This window comes from Pyxicephalus adspersus, chromosome 4 (genome assembly GCF_032062135.1).
Source record: "Pyxicephalus adspersus chromosome 4, UCB_Pads_2.0, whole genome shotgun sequence".
In the NCBI taxonomy this organism is placed as follows: Eukaryota; Metazoa; Chordata; class Amphibia; order Anura; family Pyxicephalidae; genus Pyxicephalus; species Pyxicephalus adspersus.
The window spans coordinates 41,277,685-41,298,475 of record NC_092861.1 but is presented as its reverse complement, the minus strand read 5'-3'; the positions used below and the strand labels follow the sequence as shown (position 1 = coordinate 41,298,475).

The following is a 20,791-nucleotide window of genomic DNA, read 5'->3' as shown; positions in this document are numbered from 1 at the left end:
CGTCGTTCGTTTACCAACGATAATTATTGGAAGTGTGTACGTAGCTTAAGATTACAACCATTTTTTATTTGCTAGATATACCAGTTTTGCACTTAATAACCATAAAGTTAATTTACCAGAAAAGCTTTTGGATTTTCTAGCAGATGTAAACTCATATATATTCTACACAGGCTGAATATGAATATGCTGCTCCAAAAAATTAGTGGGACACTTAGTCAGCACAGTATAACTCCACGTTATTTAAACTTCTGGGATATCAGTTTGTTCTGTTAGGAAGCAAAGGGATTGTAAATCAGCTTTACCTGATTAGGTACAAACAACAACATGTGGACAGGAGGGGCAGCAGCAAGCCAATCCCCAAAAAGGAAATGGTTTTATCACAGACCATTTCTTTCCCATCATTCTTCCTGTACACTACAGTAGCACGAGGTGGTATCGGCAGTCCATTCAGGTTGGTAGTCCGGATCCTCTAGGATGGCGCACCCATATGTGCTGTTGCAAGAAAGTTTGCAGTCTCAAGAGTATGGAGCAGATACAAGACGACAGGCCTTTACACAAGGAGAACTGAACAGGTCCAAAGAAGGGCACCAACTAAACAGCAGGACCACAGAATCAGAAGGAGCACTGCCGAAGCCCTACCAAATAACCTCCAGTGAGCTACTTGTGTGCACTGACATTGTATGTGTGATCAGAGAAAAACTCCATAAGGGCTCAATGTCCTGTGGTGGGACCTTTGTTCAGTCTACAATTCTGGCAAGAAACTGCTTCTTTTTTATTTTTAACACATCAGACATAACGTCAGCCAAGGTCAGAATGGTAAAGCCCAAAGACAAATATTTCTTTTTATTTTATTCTGCTTTTTTCCTTTTAAGATTAAATGTATAAATGATAAAAAAAAAACTGATGGAACACAATGGAATTTGCACTGACAATAACTAGTGCAATAGTTGTGATTCTTGGATTTGCAGCTGTGAAAATGCTAAATTATATCCTTGATTATGTATGTAAATATTTGATTTGATTTGAGTAGTATACAGTTTTGTGTTGCTTGATCTAGATTCCATGATTTGATAAGTCATCCGGCCTGATCTAATAGAGCTTAGACTTTAGAAGGTAGACTAATGTGGATGAATCTGGGTGATCCAGCAAACCTGTAATGAATATGGTCCAGAAAATAAAGCATGTGCCAACCAAGAGCAAATGACTCAGTAATAAATTGCACATTTGATGGATCATCCAAGTTTTCCCATGATAGTTTATCTTCTCTGGTCTTGGAGAGCTTTAATAAATCAGACCCCTTAACTGAATTTTAGATCCATCTACCACTGACCCTTCTAGCACCTGTACCTTAATTCCACACCTTTCACCTATAAAGTGCTACTTACAAATATTGCTGTGGCTGAGCAAAATTTTTTCAGCTTTCAAAATGGTCATGTTTGTTTTGTGTAAGGAGCTAAAATACTATTTGTGAAATATTTCTGGGTTTCTTTGTTTTTTTTAATACAAAATTGCATATTTCCTTACTAATGCAATCCTCATAAACAAGGATCAAACTTGGTGGGCGAAGTCAAACCATTTGTTTCTGCATCCAGTGCTTGAGTATACAGAGGTTAAAGCAAACCAGTGCTTATCATATATACAGCACAGAACAGGGTCACAGGTAGTTTTTTATTCCACATCAACAGAACCTATTTTCAATTCCTTGAATCCCACCCTACCCATCAGCCTTCAGAAACAAACAAAATATCTGGTATTTCAGCTATGAATGAGCACGTTTCAATTCTCTTCCTTTCATGTCACAGCACCGGGGCTTGATAATTGGCCCAGTGCTGTCACAAATAGATTGACAATCCTATCACAGTGTTCTCCCCAGCCCCTTTTAGCCTGGCGCACCACCAGCTATTCTTCAAAACCCATCCACCTGGGTTTCTGGGGGTACAGCTTCCTTTTACCCAGTTTAAAAACATTCTGGGGAGAATACTGCTATCATTGTGTAAGCTCCAACTATAGAGACTCTAATCATGCTCTAAGCTTTCCTTCCTTGCTCCCGCCAGTGCTGGTAGAGCAAAAAGAAGGTAAACATGAAATGGTGGGGAATTCTTTCAGAAACTTTTACTAATCTGCATGAATAATTTCCTGACATGCAGCAATACATAGAATTAGTATAATTTTGAGCCCCATTTGTGTACATTCACTGAGGTCATGTTACCAGTCTATGCCAGATAAAATAAGGCATTTTCTCAGTCTACTTACCATCAGTGATTGGCATTCTACATTGTAACTTTGTAGGATATCTAAATTCTATATGCTATTTGAATGCTTTTCCAACCGAAATAGCAAGCCGTTGTAAAGTTAAAAGTGTTCTGATCTTTTGGGAAACATGGCAAGTGAACCACAACCAATTAATAAAGCGTTTCTGCAAACACTCATAAATGAATGCCAGTATCTCTTCCACACCACCCCCATGCGTAGAAAGGATGAAACTGAGCACTTAACAGTTCATCTGATCTTAGCCTTACGTTTCACACATGGGAAATTCATTTGAAACAACTCCATATTTTAGTGGGACCCAATAAACAATATTTCTTATTTAAACAGTGCATAGTTTTTACTGAAACTACATTTGGATCTTGTTTTGTGGTTGTTTTAGATATAGCTTGTGGTTGGTGCACTTCCTTTTTAATACTTTCAAAACACACAGGATGTGGGAATCCTGATTTTTGCATCTCATGGGTCTGGTTTCATACAATACATTATACCATGTCTTTTATTATATACTGGTTATCCCTTCTCTGCTATGTACAACACAGTGTGTTTTTGTTGTTATAACAACATAGGGATTATAAACTTATCTATGTTTGTTTGGAGTTTATAAGCAAATGTCAGACAAAGTATGCAAACATTTTATGTATTTTACAACTTAATTTATTACTGGTAAGTGAGATTATTAATAATGTCTGTCGACTAAATGCAAAGAGGTAAACACAGCCTGGTGAGTGTATGTGCTTAGTCTGTTGTCAGTTAAGATAGTGACCAACCTGTAGTCACTTGTCCTGTTTGCGGTTGACTGGGTGGAGATTTTTCCTGTTCAGTTTGGCAAGACGAAATAGACTCAATATTGTATCTGTTCCACTAACTATACTTATGTAGATCAAGTCATACGATTTTCAGGACATAGGTTACCAGTGTGGATCCAGTAATGGCAAAAAAAGACTAATATCTGCCTGACAGTACCATGAAGGTCTTTGTAGCTTTTGAAGGTGTCTGTGAATCCTTTGACATTTTCCCTGGTCAAACAGTGAAGGATGCCAAGCAGATGATAAAGGTAATTTCCTATCAATATATTGAATGTGTCGGTGCTTGTATATATTCAACATGGTACTGTATTTTTCTTTTTTTTCATACTTTATGCCTTTATGCCTATTATTGAATTATGCTGTTAGGTACAATACAACTCTTTGAGCTTGTTTTTCTAGAGATGTGCACTGCAAACAATATGCAAGTATGGTTTGAATGCACTGATAAGGTGCTGTATGGAGGAGGTGGGTACATTCTTGGATGTGTAAATCCACAGTCATGTAACATTTAGCACTGGCTATGTGAATGGTATGAAAAAAAAGTTAGTTTAGAAGGGTCAGTACCATTTTGCCCAGATAACAGAGCAAAGAGTAGTATGCACTTAGACAAAATAATATAATCAATTTATTATATAGCTAGATACAGTGGACACCAAGCTAAAAAAACAGCTAATATACTAAGGAAGATTTGTTTCAGTCCAGTGTTTACTCAGACCTTAGCTAGTGGTGGACATCAATATCTATCCTCATATTTCTCTGTTCTTTGAGCAATTCACCTAGTAGATGAGACAAAGTGAGTTTTCTGATGGTTATTGAGATTCTTTACTTTGAATACTATTCTGCTTGAGCAACCTTTCCACACACAGACATGCAGATTTAGGCTACATACACACATGCAATGGTTCTCATCCTTTATTCAGTTCAGGGCCAATATCAGACAAGACACTGGCGTGTGTACAGCGCTCGTCGTCCATCGTCCAAACGACCGTCTTAGCAGATCCACGGACAATGGAGGACGAACGATCTTAATTGAAGTGAAGGGGGAGAAAGCGCAGCGGGGTGCCACTTTGTCGTTCTCTGCCCTCCCCTCTCTATATAGCAGATCGGTGCTGTATGTACAGCACTCATTCACGCATTGTGCAGTCGCTAGAAAGGATCGTGAAAGATCCTTTCCAATGACAAATATTGTACATGTGTACGTAGCCTTAGTTATTATATGTATATAGTAGGATGATCAGTATGTGAATTACTGAGATATTTAAAGCAAGAATAAATGAAGTGAAAGGTAAAAAGTAGAAAAGCACTTTATTTTTTTTAGAAATTCCTATAATAAAATGCCAACCACTATTATGGTTAGTATAGTGACCCTCTGTAACCAGTCATAGATTGTCTTTCATTAGGCAGCTGTTTATACTAGTGGTTTGCAGGACACTCTAAATACTATTGTTCCTTTAAACTGAAGTGGAAAATACAAGCCACTATAAATATTAAACAGACATTAGATGGCAGCGGGTTGTGCATGCACCATCTGTCCGCTAAAGAATCTTTCAGCTGGATGATTGTGACACAGGCAAAAGGAAAGAAGGAAAATCAATGGTGATTGGTCAGTAAGGATCAAACCAAGAATCAGCCAGACAACCTTCTCTATAAAGGTCCATACATACTTGCCTTTCCTAACCTAAGAACCCATGAGAAATCGTTGAAATAATTTTTAGGTCTCAGGGAACACTTGCTAAAACCAGGGGTCAGTGGATAGAAACACGTTTTGCATTGGTGGTCAGTGGAAAACATCCCCTATGTGGTGTTCAGAATCTATCACCTACAAATATCTAAAAAGATATTTGGTTTTATCCTGCTGACTCAAATATCAAGTGACAATTGCCTTGGAACTATGGATGTACCACCATATGGTTGGTCAATCAGCAACATTTCTGGGAACTCTGAGGGAACCCTGATTGAAAATGTCTACTGCTGCCATGTTAGATTACTAATAAATGTTTAATAACAACGGCCATTGTTAAATTATTTTATAATGATGCAGCTTGTCCTTTACCCCTCAATCTCTATTTAACAAAACAGAGTATTGTCTTCTGGGGGCAGTAAGTGCAAGTGTGTACTTTTCATATGTCAGTAAGGGCAAGAGATGTTAGCCAAGTGACTTACAAATATACCAATGTTCCCAAGTCCAATAGAAAATGGCTCCACATACCTTAATAGTATCGACCCTAGGGAGGAGTACTGTACTTACATAAATGCTTCTGCAAAGGGCAGCGTAGCCTGACATTTTGTGCCCTGAAAACACTTTGTTTAAGACCGCCATGTTTCTTGAAAAAGATGTTGGATCGTTGCATAATACTGTCATGTAAAACAATGAGAACAATCTGTTACAAAGCAAGTGATGTGTATTAGAGATCTTAGGGCATTTAGCTGTACTTTGTTACACTCTTATGCAATAAAATCTCTATTTTGCAGAATGAGAGGGGTGTTGATCTCAATTTATTCTGATCTATGTATGTGACATGTATACACTGTTCACAGCTGATTCACAACAATGGAACGTTTGCTTTGTAGGACTTTTTTCACATCCAACTGTCAGACGACAAACACGGGAGACGATATTTGGAGCTGACATACGCAGGAGGAGTACTGAGAGATGAGTGGGTTCTCACTGATGCCGGTGTTACTCTTTGTTCCACTATTAAATGTGCTATTAAGGTAAAGATCAACTGTTAGCAGGTGTGTGGGCATACAGGTATTGTTAGTGAGGTGTTCTGATTCACTGAATTTTAAATAAAAAAACAATATAAAATCTATGATTGTTTGTTTAATGCGGCAGCATGATAAAAAAAGGCAGACATAAATAAGACTTTGGGCATACGAGACCAGGCAGGTGGAGAAAACCCTGGGAAGAAATTTGGAAGATACCATTGCTGATGTTTTTCTTTTAAATACAAGTCCTAGCTATGATGCTGACCCAATGGCCTCCATGCTTCATTATTTTATGACTTGTAACAAGTATGCTGAGTTGCAGATTTGATTCTGTTTTTCCTCAAGGACCAACTCCAAGTCAGCTTTATAAAGAAACCAAGCCAGAGTCAGCAAGGCACCTAACAATTTTAGTGCAAGTTTTCTTTAACCATGAAGGCCTTTTGAATTTTGGTCAGATTGATAATTCATCAGTGATGTTAAAGTCTCAATCAGGTTTCTGTATCTCTGTAGATTTTGTACATGAAAACAAAGAGAGCTAGGATGTTGCAGCAATGCATAAGACACACATAGGTGCATTGGTTTGCCATTCATTATCAATGAAACTTACCTTTGAACATCATCCTTTGGGTGTACATTGTTGTGCAATGTGATTGAAGAAGATGCATGTGCTGCATTTGGCAGTCCATTCAAATAAACATAGGATATTGCAACATGAACAGCAATAATTGTGCATTTAGTGAATACACTACATCCCTATAGTGGGAACACCCAATGTTCTCCCCAGCCCCTTTTAGCTGGGTGCACCACCCGATTCTCTTCAGGAACCACCCGCCTGTTTTTGGGTGTTACTGAAGAGTTGGATCACAATACAGGGGCTGCCACCCACCTACAATTTCTTCCCTCCTGGCTTCTAATCTTTGCAGTTCAGTAACACTTACATGTCTCTTCTCTCTATTACTGGATAGTAAAAAGTGAAGCAACAGATCAAAGAGCTCATCTCTGCCACTTTGCTCTCTACTTTTATACTTTTACCAGCATGCCTTCTTGCAATACAGCCCACCTGAAAGACTCCTTGTGCTTCTTCTGCTTCTCTCTGAGTTCTTCTCTACATGCTGTGTAGGGACTGAAAAAGGGTGATATCAAGTCGAAATCAGGGAATAACATTGCTCGAGTAAAAAAGAAATTGCTTCAATAATGTGCTAATTTATTCTGACAACGATAACAATGATTTATTATAATATCATACTGAGTTCTATTCACTTCTGCACTTTACACATGCCTAGAGTTCAGATTTATCAAACATTCACTATTGTAGAAAGCAAAAGGTTAACCCAAGGCCGCCTATAGAAATGGATGAATGTAAACTATGTTGTCAGCTAATAAAATGTGTATAAGCACGCCTTATTATGATGTCCCATAAAAAAACCTACAGCAAAAAAAAAAATAAAAAAAAAAAAAAACAGGAAGTCTCATGAATTCTTAACCACTAGACGCTGTGTTCATTGCTTGATAGACAATTTTTCTGCATCCTTGCGTTTTCGGGTCTTATGTGTGCACTTCACTGTTTTATGTCTGTTATAACTAAAGCACGGGCTTGGCTAAAAATAGGGATGATTGATTTCTGTAATTATATATCCCAATATTTTTCCTTATTGATCGGAAATGTAGTTTGCTTTGTTCTTGGCCTGTTGTCTATTTTTATCTCAGTTTGTTTTCCAGCTCAGAATTGTCAGAGCACAGGGTGTTAGAAAGCCCACATACCATCATGTGCATTGTGTGCATACATTTATTTGTACATACAATCCCATGTTTATATATATATATATATATGCCATAAACTAATCATCATTGTAATCAATATTACAAAATTTCATGTATTTTTGTAAAGCAAACCATGTATGTACCTGAATTTAAGGTGGTATCAGCTTTTTTTGCAGTCTTTCTACAGCAGGTTTGGAGTGTGAAGGGGCACAAAGTACAAGGAGCAAACCAGTTAATGTCCTGACAAGGAACATGCTGATAAGAGAAGATAGCAAAGTGACAGAGACATGAACTCATATCTGTGCCACTTCTCTTTTCAGTGACAGGATGGTTGGTCCAGGGTGATCTTATGCTGAATGATGCTTACAATAGGACAGGACATTTCTACTCTGCTCCTTTCAGATGAAGGCCATACACTATAAAAAGAACATACACATTGGGCCTGATTTATTGGAGCAAGACTTTGGACTGTCATGAGAGAACGTGGGAGATCCAGAAAGCCTGAAATAGATCTGGTCCAGAATTATAAACATTTGTCAGCGTGCTAATAGTAAATGATTTTAAAGGAATACATTATATCAGGCTTGTTGGATCATCCAGCTTCTCCCAAATTTTCCAGTTTTGTAAAGCTTTATTAAATCAGACCCATAGATCCCCAAGATTGGAGAGGATAGCTTATCATAGTGTAAAGAGTTTCTTATGTCAATACATAGTTGTAAATTTGTAAATTTATGGGATAGTAATTGGAAGATCATTAGCTGCTAATCTAGCTGACTACTGATAAGTTAGGCTAAAGCAATTAACTAATTTTTTCATTTTTTTCCTTACATTTTTTTAAATTATTTTATTATTTTACCTTTTAAGAATTAATAAGGTGTTAAATAAAGACTTACATCCATCAAAGAAATGTATTGGTGTTTCTTTATGTAGGGTCATCTTTTATCTTCTATGCAGCATTATGTGTCTTGTTTTAATGAATTTATTACAGGTATATATTAGTAATTTTGGTCTGGTGAAGTGCGCTCTATCTCTGCTTATGCATGCATTTGGTTTTAGATTGTAAGCTTTGTGTACCAACGACAGTTGCTTGGTTGCCGGTTGTTAATCCTAACAATCTCATTATGATTAAAAGAGATCCTTTAAACAGTAAATACTCTGGAATGTGCATTAATGTCTCCATACTTGATTTTACTTGCAAACAAAGCAACGTTATCTTTTCCATTATACATAGCTATATCTTCAACAACACAAATTAATTATGGCCTAATTTACATTTCAGTAATGAGTAGGCAAATGCATTTTAATTTGTGCAATTATTACTTTTAATTTAATGATTGTTTTATATTGTAATTGTACAAATAATTCATTCTCTTGTGAGATATCCACCAACTTTATGAAATTATGCTAATAGAACTGCCTATAGTAACCAGTTTGAATTTGTCTTGTAGAGGTCTGACTTAAGTAAAGTTTCTTTAATTAGTTGTCATGGTTATTTGTAGACTGTACATTTTTTCTTGGATATAAATAGGGATATACAATAGCAAGAGTGCCCTCTGATTGGCTGACCTCAAACTGGACATCATGGGGTTGTGAAACTGCCTATTAAAATTAAATCAGATTCTGATAAAAGCTTTACCATGTGAGCATAATTTCATATATCAGTTTTAAGCATCAACCTTTTTCAAAATAATACCTGTTTCTGTTGGTCTTGCATTTTTTCCAGACACTTCTTTTTATAGGGTGACAACAGTCTGTCCCTTTCTTTCATGTGTGCTCTTGCATTGTCACCTTTTCAAATAGGTTTAAACATTGCCCAAACACAACTGTGGCATTTTGGAAAAGTTGGATTCTAAAAGCTGTTGTGAGCACAATTGGTGATTATTATTATTAATATTATAATTAATAATATTATTGATTACCATGTGATAATGTCACCTGTCAAATAGTGGGATATCAAACAAACAACAAACAATTTTCAGCACACATTTAAACTCTAACCATGCTACATCCCAATAAATTTGACAGAACCTTTATAAAAAAACAACCAGAGATTTTAAGGCAAATATTTCAACTCAATTTTGTTAAAAAAAGACATTAACATTTTATTATAAACATATACACATGTATTAATAACAATCATGTCCATCATGATGATTTTTACTTTTAAATGTTTTATTATTACATAAACAAAATTGAGTTGAAATATTTGCCTTAAAAGTCCCTAAATGGCAGAATATATTAGTCAGTCAGTTATAAAAAAATATAGACACAAAAATAGAGACCTCCAAAATAGCAGGTCTTATGGCATGTTTCCTGTATGCATTAGTAAGTTCATACTTAAAAGTGGTACAAAGAACGACAACCAGCAAAACAACTCTTGGGGGGAAAGCTAGCACATCCTGTCTAAACCCATAGAATAGCAGTTCCAATGCCTATGCTCACCTCTGCCGACCACCAAACATGTCTGTAATGGGCGGGCAAGCAATAGAACTAGCCCATGGAGCAAGGGAAGAAGGTTGTCAGGTCTGATGCAGTGATTAGATGACGTAGAATGTGCAAATATTACCTGGATAGTAAATAGCAGCAGAATGCACTATGGGAAGAAGGGATGCTAGGAAAGGAGGGCACTGCAGGGCACCTTCTAATGTCACCTGGAGCCAATGTCTAATCTATTCACAGCTATTGTTTGACCACAAAGAAGATCTACACAATATTAGGCAGGTTGGTTTTATATTTTGCCTGATTAGGAACATAGAAGCTGATCAGACTTTATCCTATATGCTCTTGAGTTTTGTGCCTAGAATACATATATAGAACTCAGATATTTACAAAAACATTTTTAAAAGTAAGAGCAAAGGGTTCAATATGGGAGAAATACATTTCATATTATTGAAAAGTGATGGAGCCTCTTACCTGCAACAGATCTAAGCATAATAACAGCAGACAGACACATTAGGTAAAGTAGAATGCAATTCTATTAAAAATGCATCTTGGCGAATGTTCACTGGCAGCTGTCTACTAGCAGATAAGCCTTTTGCTGGGTCTTGATGGAGATGCGTGAGTTGGCCTGTCAAAAGTTTAATAAGGGCCATTTTGGGGATAAGAATAGTGAGTGAAGTTTTAAGAGGGGCACAACTATGGCTCTGCAAGTTGCTGATTTAAGGCAAGTTAGGAGATGAAAGTTTAAACCTAATTGACTGTTGGCAATAATAGCATTTTTCTTGTTTTAGCTGTAAAGTAGGCATACTATGCCTAGTCCATGCTATCCTTTTATATAGTTATAAACCAATTCATGAAGAGTAATATTTCTTGTAATCATTCCAGGATGAAGAAAAGCCATCTCTGTATGTATATAATGCCGTGACATGCGAAAAGGTTCCGATAATGGGAAATGTTCATCTGTTCACCGGAAGAGTTTCAAAACTGAAATCCTTAGTCTCTATGAAATGTGGATTCCCTGTCAGTGTTTTCTGCTTGAGGACATTAGAAGGCAAAGAAATGTATGACTGCAACAGCCTGAGCGATTACAAACTGGAACTAGGTAACTTAACCATTACAAAACAATGTGCCTCATAAAGGGTCTAAAGCAAGACTTCTTATGGCAGCCAGCTAAGTGTTCCTCTTCACTGTCATACAAGTATTTTATTTCAGGTTTCATCACTACATCTATCACATATAATATATTTGTATGATTCTTTTTTACACCTGGATTTTTTTGTCATATCCTAAAAATTATTAGGCCCTTTTCATACTTGTGGTTGGCCGCTCCTGGGCGCATAGCCTGGAAGTGTAGAATCAAACACAAATGTGTTTGCGTACAGTTTTGCCTATGAAGATTTTTTTTTTATTTTCCTATGCAGTCAGCTGGAAGGGCTCTTAGAATACATTTCAATTTCAATTTGCCTGCTGTTGAAAAACCTTTGGTTTACAGAGCTCAGAAGCTCAAATTGAAAGTAAAATGACATCAGTCACTCAGAATAGTTAAACATAAATAAATAATAGATGGGGTGGAGATGCACACAGACTGTATACCCTGCATCCTTTTATATGTGCTGCCTTTTAGAAATTTCATTTTAAGACATCTACAAAAAACTTTATGTTTTATGTATTATTTATTCCAGGAAATGTAAACTGGCAGAACTATGTAGCTGGGATAGGGTGGATTTAAAGCAGCAAAAACACAAAAAGGGGAATATGTATATTTTTATTCTTATCTGACCTGGAAAAATTAAAAGAATTACATTTTTTAGGGTATATGGGAAATTAGAAGCAATGACCCAAAAAGTCTGGGATCCCAAGCCTAAAGCACTTTTTCTCTTTCTTAACATGTTCCCCTCCCAAACCAATATACACACAAAAAAAGTAATCTTGTGTCCTTAAGTGCTATAGTTTCTGCTTGGATATGCACATCTACATATGAAAAACATGTATAATTTGTATAGGTTTTTATATTTGTGGTTTGTGTGTGTCTGTAGTTACGGTAGGTGCAAAATTGTTTGATATTGTTCATATATCGCAAACATTGGGGGAAAACAAAAAATGTCACCTTATTTCTCTTGGTTGATGGAAAGACCTACAGACCTCTAGTGGTTAAGTTTTAAATTGCGGGCATTCCATTGCTACTTCTGATGGCTCTTTTATTATTATTACACACTATTTTTTATAGAACTGTCATATTACACAGAGCTGTGCAAAGTCCACGGTTGTGTCACTAACTGTCCCTCAAAGGAGCTCACAGTCTAATGTCCTTACCATAGTCATATGTCATTAATGTAGTCTAAGGTCAATTTGGGGGGAAACCAATTACCCAACTGCATGTTTTTGGAATGTGGGAGAAAACCAGAGTACCTGGAGGAAACCCACGTAGACACGGGAAGAACCTGCAAACTCCATGCAGATAGTGTCCTGGCTGGGATTCAAACCTGAGACCTAGAGCTGCAAAGGCCGGAGTGCTAACCCCTGAACCACCATTCTGCCTGTTTAAAGAAACATTTATATGAGTTACAATACATAAATAAAAAAAACAGCATGTACATGCAGGTTCATTTTAAAAGGTAGGATTTATTTGTTATACGCATAATATGAGTAGATAAAACTCAGACATTTCAGAGACAGGTTGGTATTCTATACACAAGTACTGGTTGTAGAAGCATATCAAGTGCACATATATATACTGCTGGGCAAAGGTTTCAAGATAAAAGGATAAATAAATGGGCAATCAACCATAAGCATGACCTGTATACTTAGATATCATTCCTGAAAAATGGCTTAGCACAAGATTTTAATAATTACCTGGGTCCAGTCAAGTCATTCAGTGTTGCATTCTGACTTAGGCATGAGGGAGAAATTCCCGAGCACTGCCTTACAACACTCATTGGACACCATTATCTAACTATAAAATCAAAATGATTTGTAGATGAGCATTCTCTCTGTATATACACGGAGTATATACCTAAATATTTGTCATGTTTTGTATTTTTTTAGGTTCAGTACTGAGACTGGATGTATGGGATGGCTGGAAGGAACTTTTGGCAGCCTGTGTTCTAGGTCACAAAGAAAATGTGCAGCGGTACTTATCAAAGAATAAAACAATTCTTAGGTATGTGTTCTACTCATTTGGAGCTTTATCAAGGCTAGATTTAAACTGCTTCAGCCCGAAGACATCAAAACCAACTTTTAATTGCCTGGATCACTAATAGTGTAAAGAAATTTATCTTTTATATACTGGTACTAACCTAATGTTAAATACTGTGACAATATGACAATTCTTGTTTGGGTGTATTTTTACTTTTGATACCAAAAATGCACAGCTATTAACTATTTAAGCAAAAGCCACATTTACCATGTTGTGCCTACAGTACTTAGCCTAATGGTAAATCCAGCTCAGGGGTTTATCAGGGGTTTATTGATAACAGTTTTAGGTGTTGTGTACTCTAGTTATGGGAATTTGTTTTTTTTTTTTGTTTTTTTTACATAATGTGTTGTCATTACTTGTGTAATTTATGCATGTCTTCTCTTTCCAAATTATCCAGTAGCTTACTGGGATACCAGGTCACAAATCACAGGTGGATGTGGGCATCTGACCAATTTTATTCTGTGCAGGTCAGGGTTGTCATGACATTTAGTTGAATGCCCCCTGATGACAAGGAAATATGTCTTGTGCATGAGGAGAGTGAGACTAGGTAGCAGAAAGAAGAGACTAAAATGATGGTGGTCCAGGAACTAATGTGGGGAACAGTGTTGACCCAGAAAATGAAAGGTATTGAGGCCACCAAGCCACGAAAAGTACATACCAAGATATTGATATTTAAATGTAGATACATAAGTGTGTAAAGAGGAACTGTACTCAAACTCAAAAAATCCCGCAGGGCAGTCCAATCACTTCCGGGGTGTCCGGCATCAGGTCCTGCGTCATCTCGGCATCCGTCCTGGGCGCCGCCATCTTCGTCTTCTCTTCCTACGTCACCCAACCCAGGCGCGAGATTGGGTGGTGCAGGATGAAAAAAAAATTTGCCGATCTCACTGCTCATGCATGAGATCGTCAAATTTTCCCTTTGAGCAAAAAAGCTCCTGCTGCACATGCTCGAGATGCTCGGGCATGCACAGAAGGAGCACCCAAGAGCCTTCTGGGATGCCTGACGTAGGTATCCCGGGAGGGTTTGCACTCTAATTCATTCATGACCGCCTAGGCGACCGAGAATTAGGGGGCAGTGCTGCACCCTTATTTATTTATTTTTTTTAAAAAGGGTGTTGCTCTCTACTCTTTTATGTAAAGTGAAAATTTTGAGCTTAGGTATGCTTTAAGGTACAAGGCTCTTTTAGCTTTCATCAGACAGTAGAACTGAAAAGGGTATTTCTGCTTGTTACATGAATTTGCACTTAAATCATTGGTCTTTGCCATGGTTAGTATGTTTTAAAGTCACCGTCATTAGCCACTAAGTGAACCTCAGCTGTGTTAACACAAATGGATCTCCACTTCCTTCATCCATCGAATCTTCCAAAAAGGATTAAATGGTCAAGTTAACTAAAACAGTGGTACAAGGGCCAGAATGATAAATGCAAAAAGCAAACTGTTCATTTTGCTAGTAGCTCCCTTAAAAAAATGGCTGTAAATATGTAATCTGTATTACTATATAAAATTGTAAAATAAATTTCAGGGCTACATACAAGCACCTTATTTTCTCCATGCACAACTAGCAGTTAGATTCTCTAGAAAAAAATGTTGATTCTGTTCCCATCCTAATCAATTCTCTTAGAATTTGGGCAGTCCAGGCTTGTTTAATGTGTTCCTAATATCACTTTTGTATCTTGCATAATATAAAAAAACAAAAATTCATAATGACTGCGACAGTTCTCCAGACCCAGAAACTATAACAGAAATCATCTGTTGGGCACCCATAGAATTATAGGAACTGTTAGACCTTTACCCAAAACCTAAATAATAAGATTTACATTTAAATCAATTCTTCTTTTCCATACACAGGTATCAACAGAGAGTAGCCCTTTATATAGCGGCACATTTTGGCCACCTGAAAATGGCAGATTGGCTTCAGAAGAAGGGTGTGAGAGCAGATGAAGCTATAGGTCCCCACCCATACAGAGAATGGTGCTGTGAGAGTGATCATCCAGATACAGGAAAATGTGCCATTCATGCAGCTGCTGAAGCAGGCCAGATCCTTTTGATCAAAGCTTTTATTGCACGTAATGTTTTGTGTTTAGAATGCCAAACTCCTTTTGGACAGACACCTCTCAGGATATGTATCCACCAGGGCCACAAAGACTGCGTATTATATTTAATTATGAAGATGTGGTCAGTTGTCTCTTACCCCAAAATTTCACTCCCTATGAATATTTATATCAAAGTAAAAAGGTGGCTTTTCATGGCTCAGAAAAAAATATTCAAAACTAAGAGATGGGGACCACAATTTAAAACACGTGTGGGAGACCCTTTTGTTGTTGATGGTTTTACAGAACCCAAGATGACTACTAAAAGTCTGCATAATCTTCATCAGCAAAAATGGAAAAAGGTTATCCGGAATTATAACAGTTCTCTCAGCCATAGGAGTCAAGCCTTTGCTAATGCTGTCTTAGCACTCCAGCCTATGATCCAAAAGGAAAAGACTCCAACACCATCCAGGTTTCCTCCCCTTATAAAAACAGCAGAAAATCCAGCTAAAAACAGATTTGAGATTGAGTGGGAATCTATGGATAACATTCATAATAACACATGGAATGCTCAAATTCCTCTTCCACCCATCACCAGCACTAGTAGTAACCGCCCACTCAATTTAACAATGCCGCATGCAACTCTTCTTCTGAATTCCTCCCTGGAGTCTTTCTCAAGGCACCATGGTCGGACACCAAGGCAAAATGCAATATATTTCCTAAGTCTTGCCAGGTAAATATAGAAGTTCACTTGAATTTAATTAACGTGCTTGAAATAAATGTCAGTTTTGTGGAGAATAGTAAATTTTAGAAATAAAAGACTGAAAGGTAAGGTGATGGCTTAGGAGTACAGTATAGGGGTAGATATCTCCCCGAGAACATTTGGCAATCAGTGATTTGCCCACAAATGCTTGCCCACAAACTTTTCTTACAAAGTTTGTTGTACCATTAGAAATTCACTATCCAATGGCTTTTTCTGTAAGCAATGATTATCTGCATCATTTGCAGTATTTATATACTTAGGCATTCTGTAGATCAGTGGTTGTCAACTTACCAGGTAATTGTGGCCCCAACATTACCTAAGGGCTGAATATAATGTTCAGTATAGGCAATGCAGTCAGAAGACTGTCAGAAAACTAATCTATTTATCTCTGCAAATCCCCAGCATGGTAGACAGAAATTACAGCTTCTGAGTTTTTACAGACACAAGCTGAGTATCTTAAAAGTTACTTAGGTCAGTTACATTACTAGTGATAATAACACTGCAAATAGCTTGTAATTAGAGAAAATGATAGTTTAAAATAAATATCCCGTGTATATTTCACATCCTAACACCATGAACAGACTCTCAAAATCGGTTGTGTCAGTTTAAGATTTTTTTTTTTTTTTTGATTCACAAACTGAGGAGACATTATATCACTAGTGCTTAAGCTTGGCCAATAGAGTGATTAATTGGACATGTTCCCTGCAAAGTAATAATTCACTTTGCGAAGAGAGCAGCCTAAACTCAGCCTCCTTTAGTAAATAAATCCTGGAAAACAACTGTTAGGACATATTAAAAAATAAAAGGAAAAAAGGACTGGGTTAAGATATCTAGAGTAAGAAGAGGTCAGTTTTGTTCTACTTTACCAGTAGGTATTTTTTAAAGCTGATACTAATGAAATTGAAATTATTATCTGTTATTCAGTGTGCCATGTAGTACAACAATAACATATTAACTATTTTTAGTGCATTTAAAGAAAAGCCCTGGCTTCAGCAGCTGGACATGGCCCGGATGTTGGCCAAGAAGACCATCTACCAGCAATAAAGACAACAAGATAATGCTGGACAGTTATCTATTCTGTGACAGTTTACTTCACATGTAATGCACTGCTGATGTCATTACTGTGCAACCTGAATTAAGGATCTATTTTGTATCATTGCCAATAATAAGGAGTCTATTTATTAGCAGTGAATCTGAGATTCACTGAAATATTGCCTTCAGATTCACTGCTTTCTAACTAGACCCAAATATCAAAATACTGGATAATATTGAATATATTATGTAATGTTATCATTATCACATTTTCCGTATCCCATTTTAGTCTTCTGGATCCAAATTTAAAGATTATTGCAAGGGCACGTTTCTTATACAGTTTAACAAGAAACGAGTATTAGTTTTTCCCTTTTCCATGGGTAGAATTAAATTAATAATTCAAGCCCAATTAAAGCTTCTGTATTTAATATTGTAACATAGTCAGGCTGCATATACAGTAATAAGTATGCTAATCATTTAGGTTTTTTAAGTTTCTAATTGCTGACATAAGGGCTAAATCATCCTGTGCATACAAACAGCAGCCCAAGTCTTTTTAGTTTTGGACAGAACAGGGAAGATTTTAGGCTCTTGTCAGTTTTGTTTTTGTTCTGTGTGTCTGTAAATTTTATAATTTAATGTTATTAAAAGTTACCTTTCCATTTTAGTCCGTAGCCATTGTAATCTGGCAACCTGAGAAAAGCCCCCAGAAATGTGTAACGTGCTCTTGTGCCCAGCTCGTGGATTTTCCCAGTAGTCTGTGCTAAGATACATGTCACATTTTAGGCATCAGCTACAATAAGAATTTCAGGTTTTCCTAGAAACTCTTTAAAAGAATAATTATTTATAAGGGAATGAAGATGCTGCAACTTTCCTTAATTAGAGCAGGAAAAGTGCACCAGCTAATTAGAATGAATCAGACACTATTCAGGAATAATTTTGTAAAGGTAGTGGAACAAACAGAAGGGAGAAAGATATGAATCTGCAACATAATTTGATAAAATCATTTAAATGTAGATAGGTCACCCCGGGGATTGAATGGAGGTGTTTCTCAACAAAAAGTTACACTTGAACTAATAGGCTATCAAATGTCAAGTTCAGATTTAAAAATGAAATGAAAAAAATGAAAACTTTTCCCATATGGACTTTATTTATTGCACAAGAAACATAGTGTAGTAAATTATGTACAGTGTTAACTTGTGATATGCACAGAACAAGTGCATGCATTTATTATACAACATAAATCCAAAAATAATATTTGCCGTGATCAATTCTTAACCATCTACTAAATCATTCTGGTCCTAAATGCTGTTTTGACCACTAATCTTCCTCCATCTATAAACTGAGATTCTAGTCCCACTTGTGTCCCTGTGGCAGGTTATATTTTGATCTCCAGCTATATTTAAAAGACACAGCAGTCATCCTTTTATAAACATGCACTTTATAAGTATTTCAATTCCAAGAATCTGATTTACTAAATAAGTAGCACATGTTCACAAAATAATGTTCAAATTAGTGATTTAGGAGCGACAAACCAGGCAGACTATTGGTTAACAAACTCAATCCTAAACCCAAGATCCATGCGCTCCCTAAAATAAAGGTAAAGATGGTAGGCTATCACAAAACCCAGAAAAAATCCTGGCAGCTTTCGAAGACTTTTATGGTCATCGGTATAGTTCGGAAGACGCAATTTCCAAAGAAAAGATTGAGGGGTTTCTTAGTGGGCTTGAATTACCTAAATTACAGCCTAAGCATAAGGCAGTCCTGGAAAGGCCATTCACAATTGAGGATTTGAATGGGGTTCTTAGGTATCTTAAATTGGGAAGCTCACCTGGCTCGGACGATTTTTCTAATTTGTACTACAAGACGTTTAGCCCTATCCTGGCGCCACATTTGGTTGCTTATTTCAATCATTTGCGAGAGGGGCACTCTCCTTTGGGCCACTCTAATGGGGCATTTATTAGTGTGATCCCGAAGCCAGGTAAGGATCCGTCTGAAGTGGCAAATTACAGACCCATTTCCTTGATTAACTGCGATCTTAAAATTATGACGAAGATCATGTCAGTTCGACTGGGCTCTTTTTTGGCTGCGTATGTCCATCCGAACCAGGTGGGCTTCATGCTACACAGACAAGCCCCGGATCAAACTAGAAGGGCAATAGATCCTATTTCAGTGGTTAACTCCAATTGGGATGGAGGTCTGTCACATCAGGCTATGTTGCTATCCCTCGACCTCCAAAAGGTAGTATATCCTGGAGATGTCCTTTTGAATTCTTTTCAAGATGGGTTTTGTAGCTTACTTTACCAATCTACTGCTAGCATTGTATGATTCCCCAGAAGCGAAAATATCGTTAGGTAAATTTTTTTCTGTAGCTATTCCAATTAAACGGGGGACCAGGCAGGGATGCCCGCTTTCGCCACTTCTGTTTGCGCTAGCAATAGAGCCCTTAGCGATTGCAATGCGAATGAACCCTAATATTAAAGGGATTTGTTGCAACCAGGCAGAACATAAATGCGCCCTCTTTGCTAACGACATCTTGCCAGTAGCCAGAGCATATTGGGTCGGGGTATTTAGTTTGATCTCCAAAATCGTGCAGCAAACGATTTGTAGTACAGTGGAAGCAGCTCTATTTAGTAAGCTTGAGGTGTCCCTTTCTAGACCCAAAATGAAATTGATCAGATTGATTTTATTGGCGGCCAGAATTTCACTGGCCAAAGCTTGGAGATCACCCTCGATATCTCTAGACCCCATTTTCGCCAATTTGAATTGGATTATGATCAATGATAGATTGACTCACATCCTAAAGAATGCATTGGGTAAATTTGATGACATATGGGAACCTTGGATCGTGTTTAATAATGCATAAATGTTGGAGTATGCTGTCCCATCTTTGGATATAAGGCCTTAGTGATTTGTATTCTGCAAACTTCCTCCTCCTTCCCTTCCCCCCTCCCTTGTAGTTGTCACGTTTTTTGTCTGTTTTGTTCATGTGGTGCAACAAAGATTGGCTATAAGTTTATTCAATGCTTAATGGCAGTATGCTACAGCTCTCTTTTATGTCCCATTCCTTCTACTAATGTCTCACCATGTTTGTTGTTGTAAATATTCATTTGCATCTGAAGTGTTTTCCATACCCTTTATGCATGGATGAAATGGATAATTCTGTTTGGACATTTCTGCAGAGCAAATTGTTTAATTGTTGGCGCACACACAATGTGTTCTTTTTCTTGTTATGATTATGTTTTTATTGTTTTTCTTTCTTTGTCTTTTTCTATGGAAAAATGTTTGTGTTGTACAAATTAAAATCCAATAAAAATATTGAAATACAAATTAGTGATTTAGAATGGTAACCAAAGGTATTGTATATGGTCTTGAGAGTTTAAAATTTCCTACCAATAAAACTTGTAATTGACTTAAAAATACTCAAATACCTTTGTATGGTATAAAGACAGAAGTAGATAAGGCATTAAAAAGAAAGAGAGTATGACTTACCGTATTTTTCGGACCATAAGACGCACTTTTTTTCCTCCTAAAGTGGGGGGAAAATCAGGGTGCATCTTTTGGTCCGAATGCAGAGGTACAGGGGCATATTTTTTTACTTACCTGTGTCCCCGCCGGTCCCCGGCTGCGCCGATCTCTGCCTGTTCTGTGATCCAGCGAAGGCGGCGCTGATTGATTTGATGAATGCCGATCGGCGCCGCCTTCGTGGGCGGGCACAAGTGCCGCACGCTGGATCTCAGGGGAACACAGGAGGAAAACAGACAGAGGCTGACAGCAGCCAGTGTCT

At 37.3% G+C, this 20,791-nt stretch overlaps 1 protein-coding gene across 1 annotated transcript; it reads left to right on the top strand.

Moving 5' to 3' along the window:
* The first annotated feature begins 2,205 nt into the window (after positions 1 to 2,205).
* Positions 2,206 to 18,191, top strand: ANKUB1 (ankyrin repeat and ubiquitin domain containing 1). Its single transcript, XM_072407934.1, has 6 exons — positions 2,206 to 3,325; positions 5,649 to 5,792; positions 10,872 to 11,088; positions 13,032 to 13,146; positions 15,031 to 15,945; positions 16,941 to 18,191. Exons 1-6 carry the CDS (start codon positions 3,236 to 3,238, stop codon positions 17,017 to 17,019), a joined length of 1,560 nt encoding a protein of 519 aa, XP_072264035.1. The 5' UTR covers positions 2,206 to 3,235; the 3' UTR covers positions 17,020 to 18,191.
* The last annotated feature ends 2,600 nt before the right edge of the window (positions 18,192 to 20,791 follow it).

Bases quoted from the DNA above. Each gene is read 5' to 3' on its own strand.
- ANKUB1 (XM_072407934.1), top strand. From the start codon at position 3,236: ATGAAGGTCTTTGTAGCTTTTGAAGGTGTCTGTGAATCCTTTGACATT. The intron at 5,793-10,871 runs GTAAAGATCAAC...TAATCATTCCAG, and splicing joins CTATTAAATGTGCTATTAAG to GATGAAGAAAAGCCATCTCT. The intron at 11,089-13,031 runs GTAACTTAACCA...GTATTTTTTTAG, and splicing joins CGATTACAAACTGGAACTAG to GTTCAGTACTGAGACTGGAT.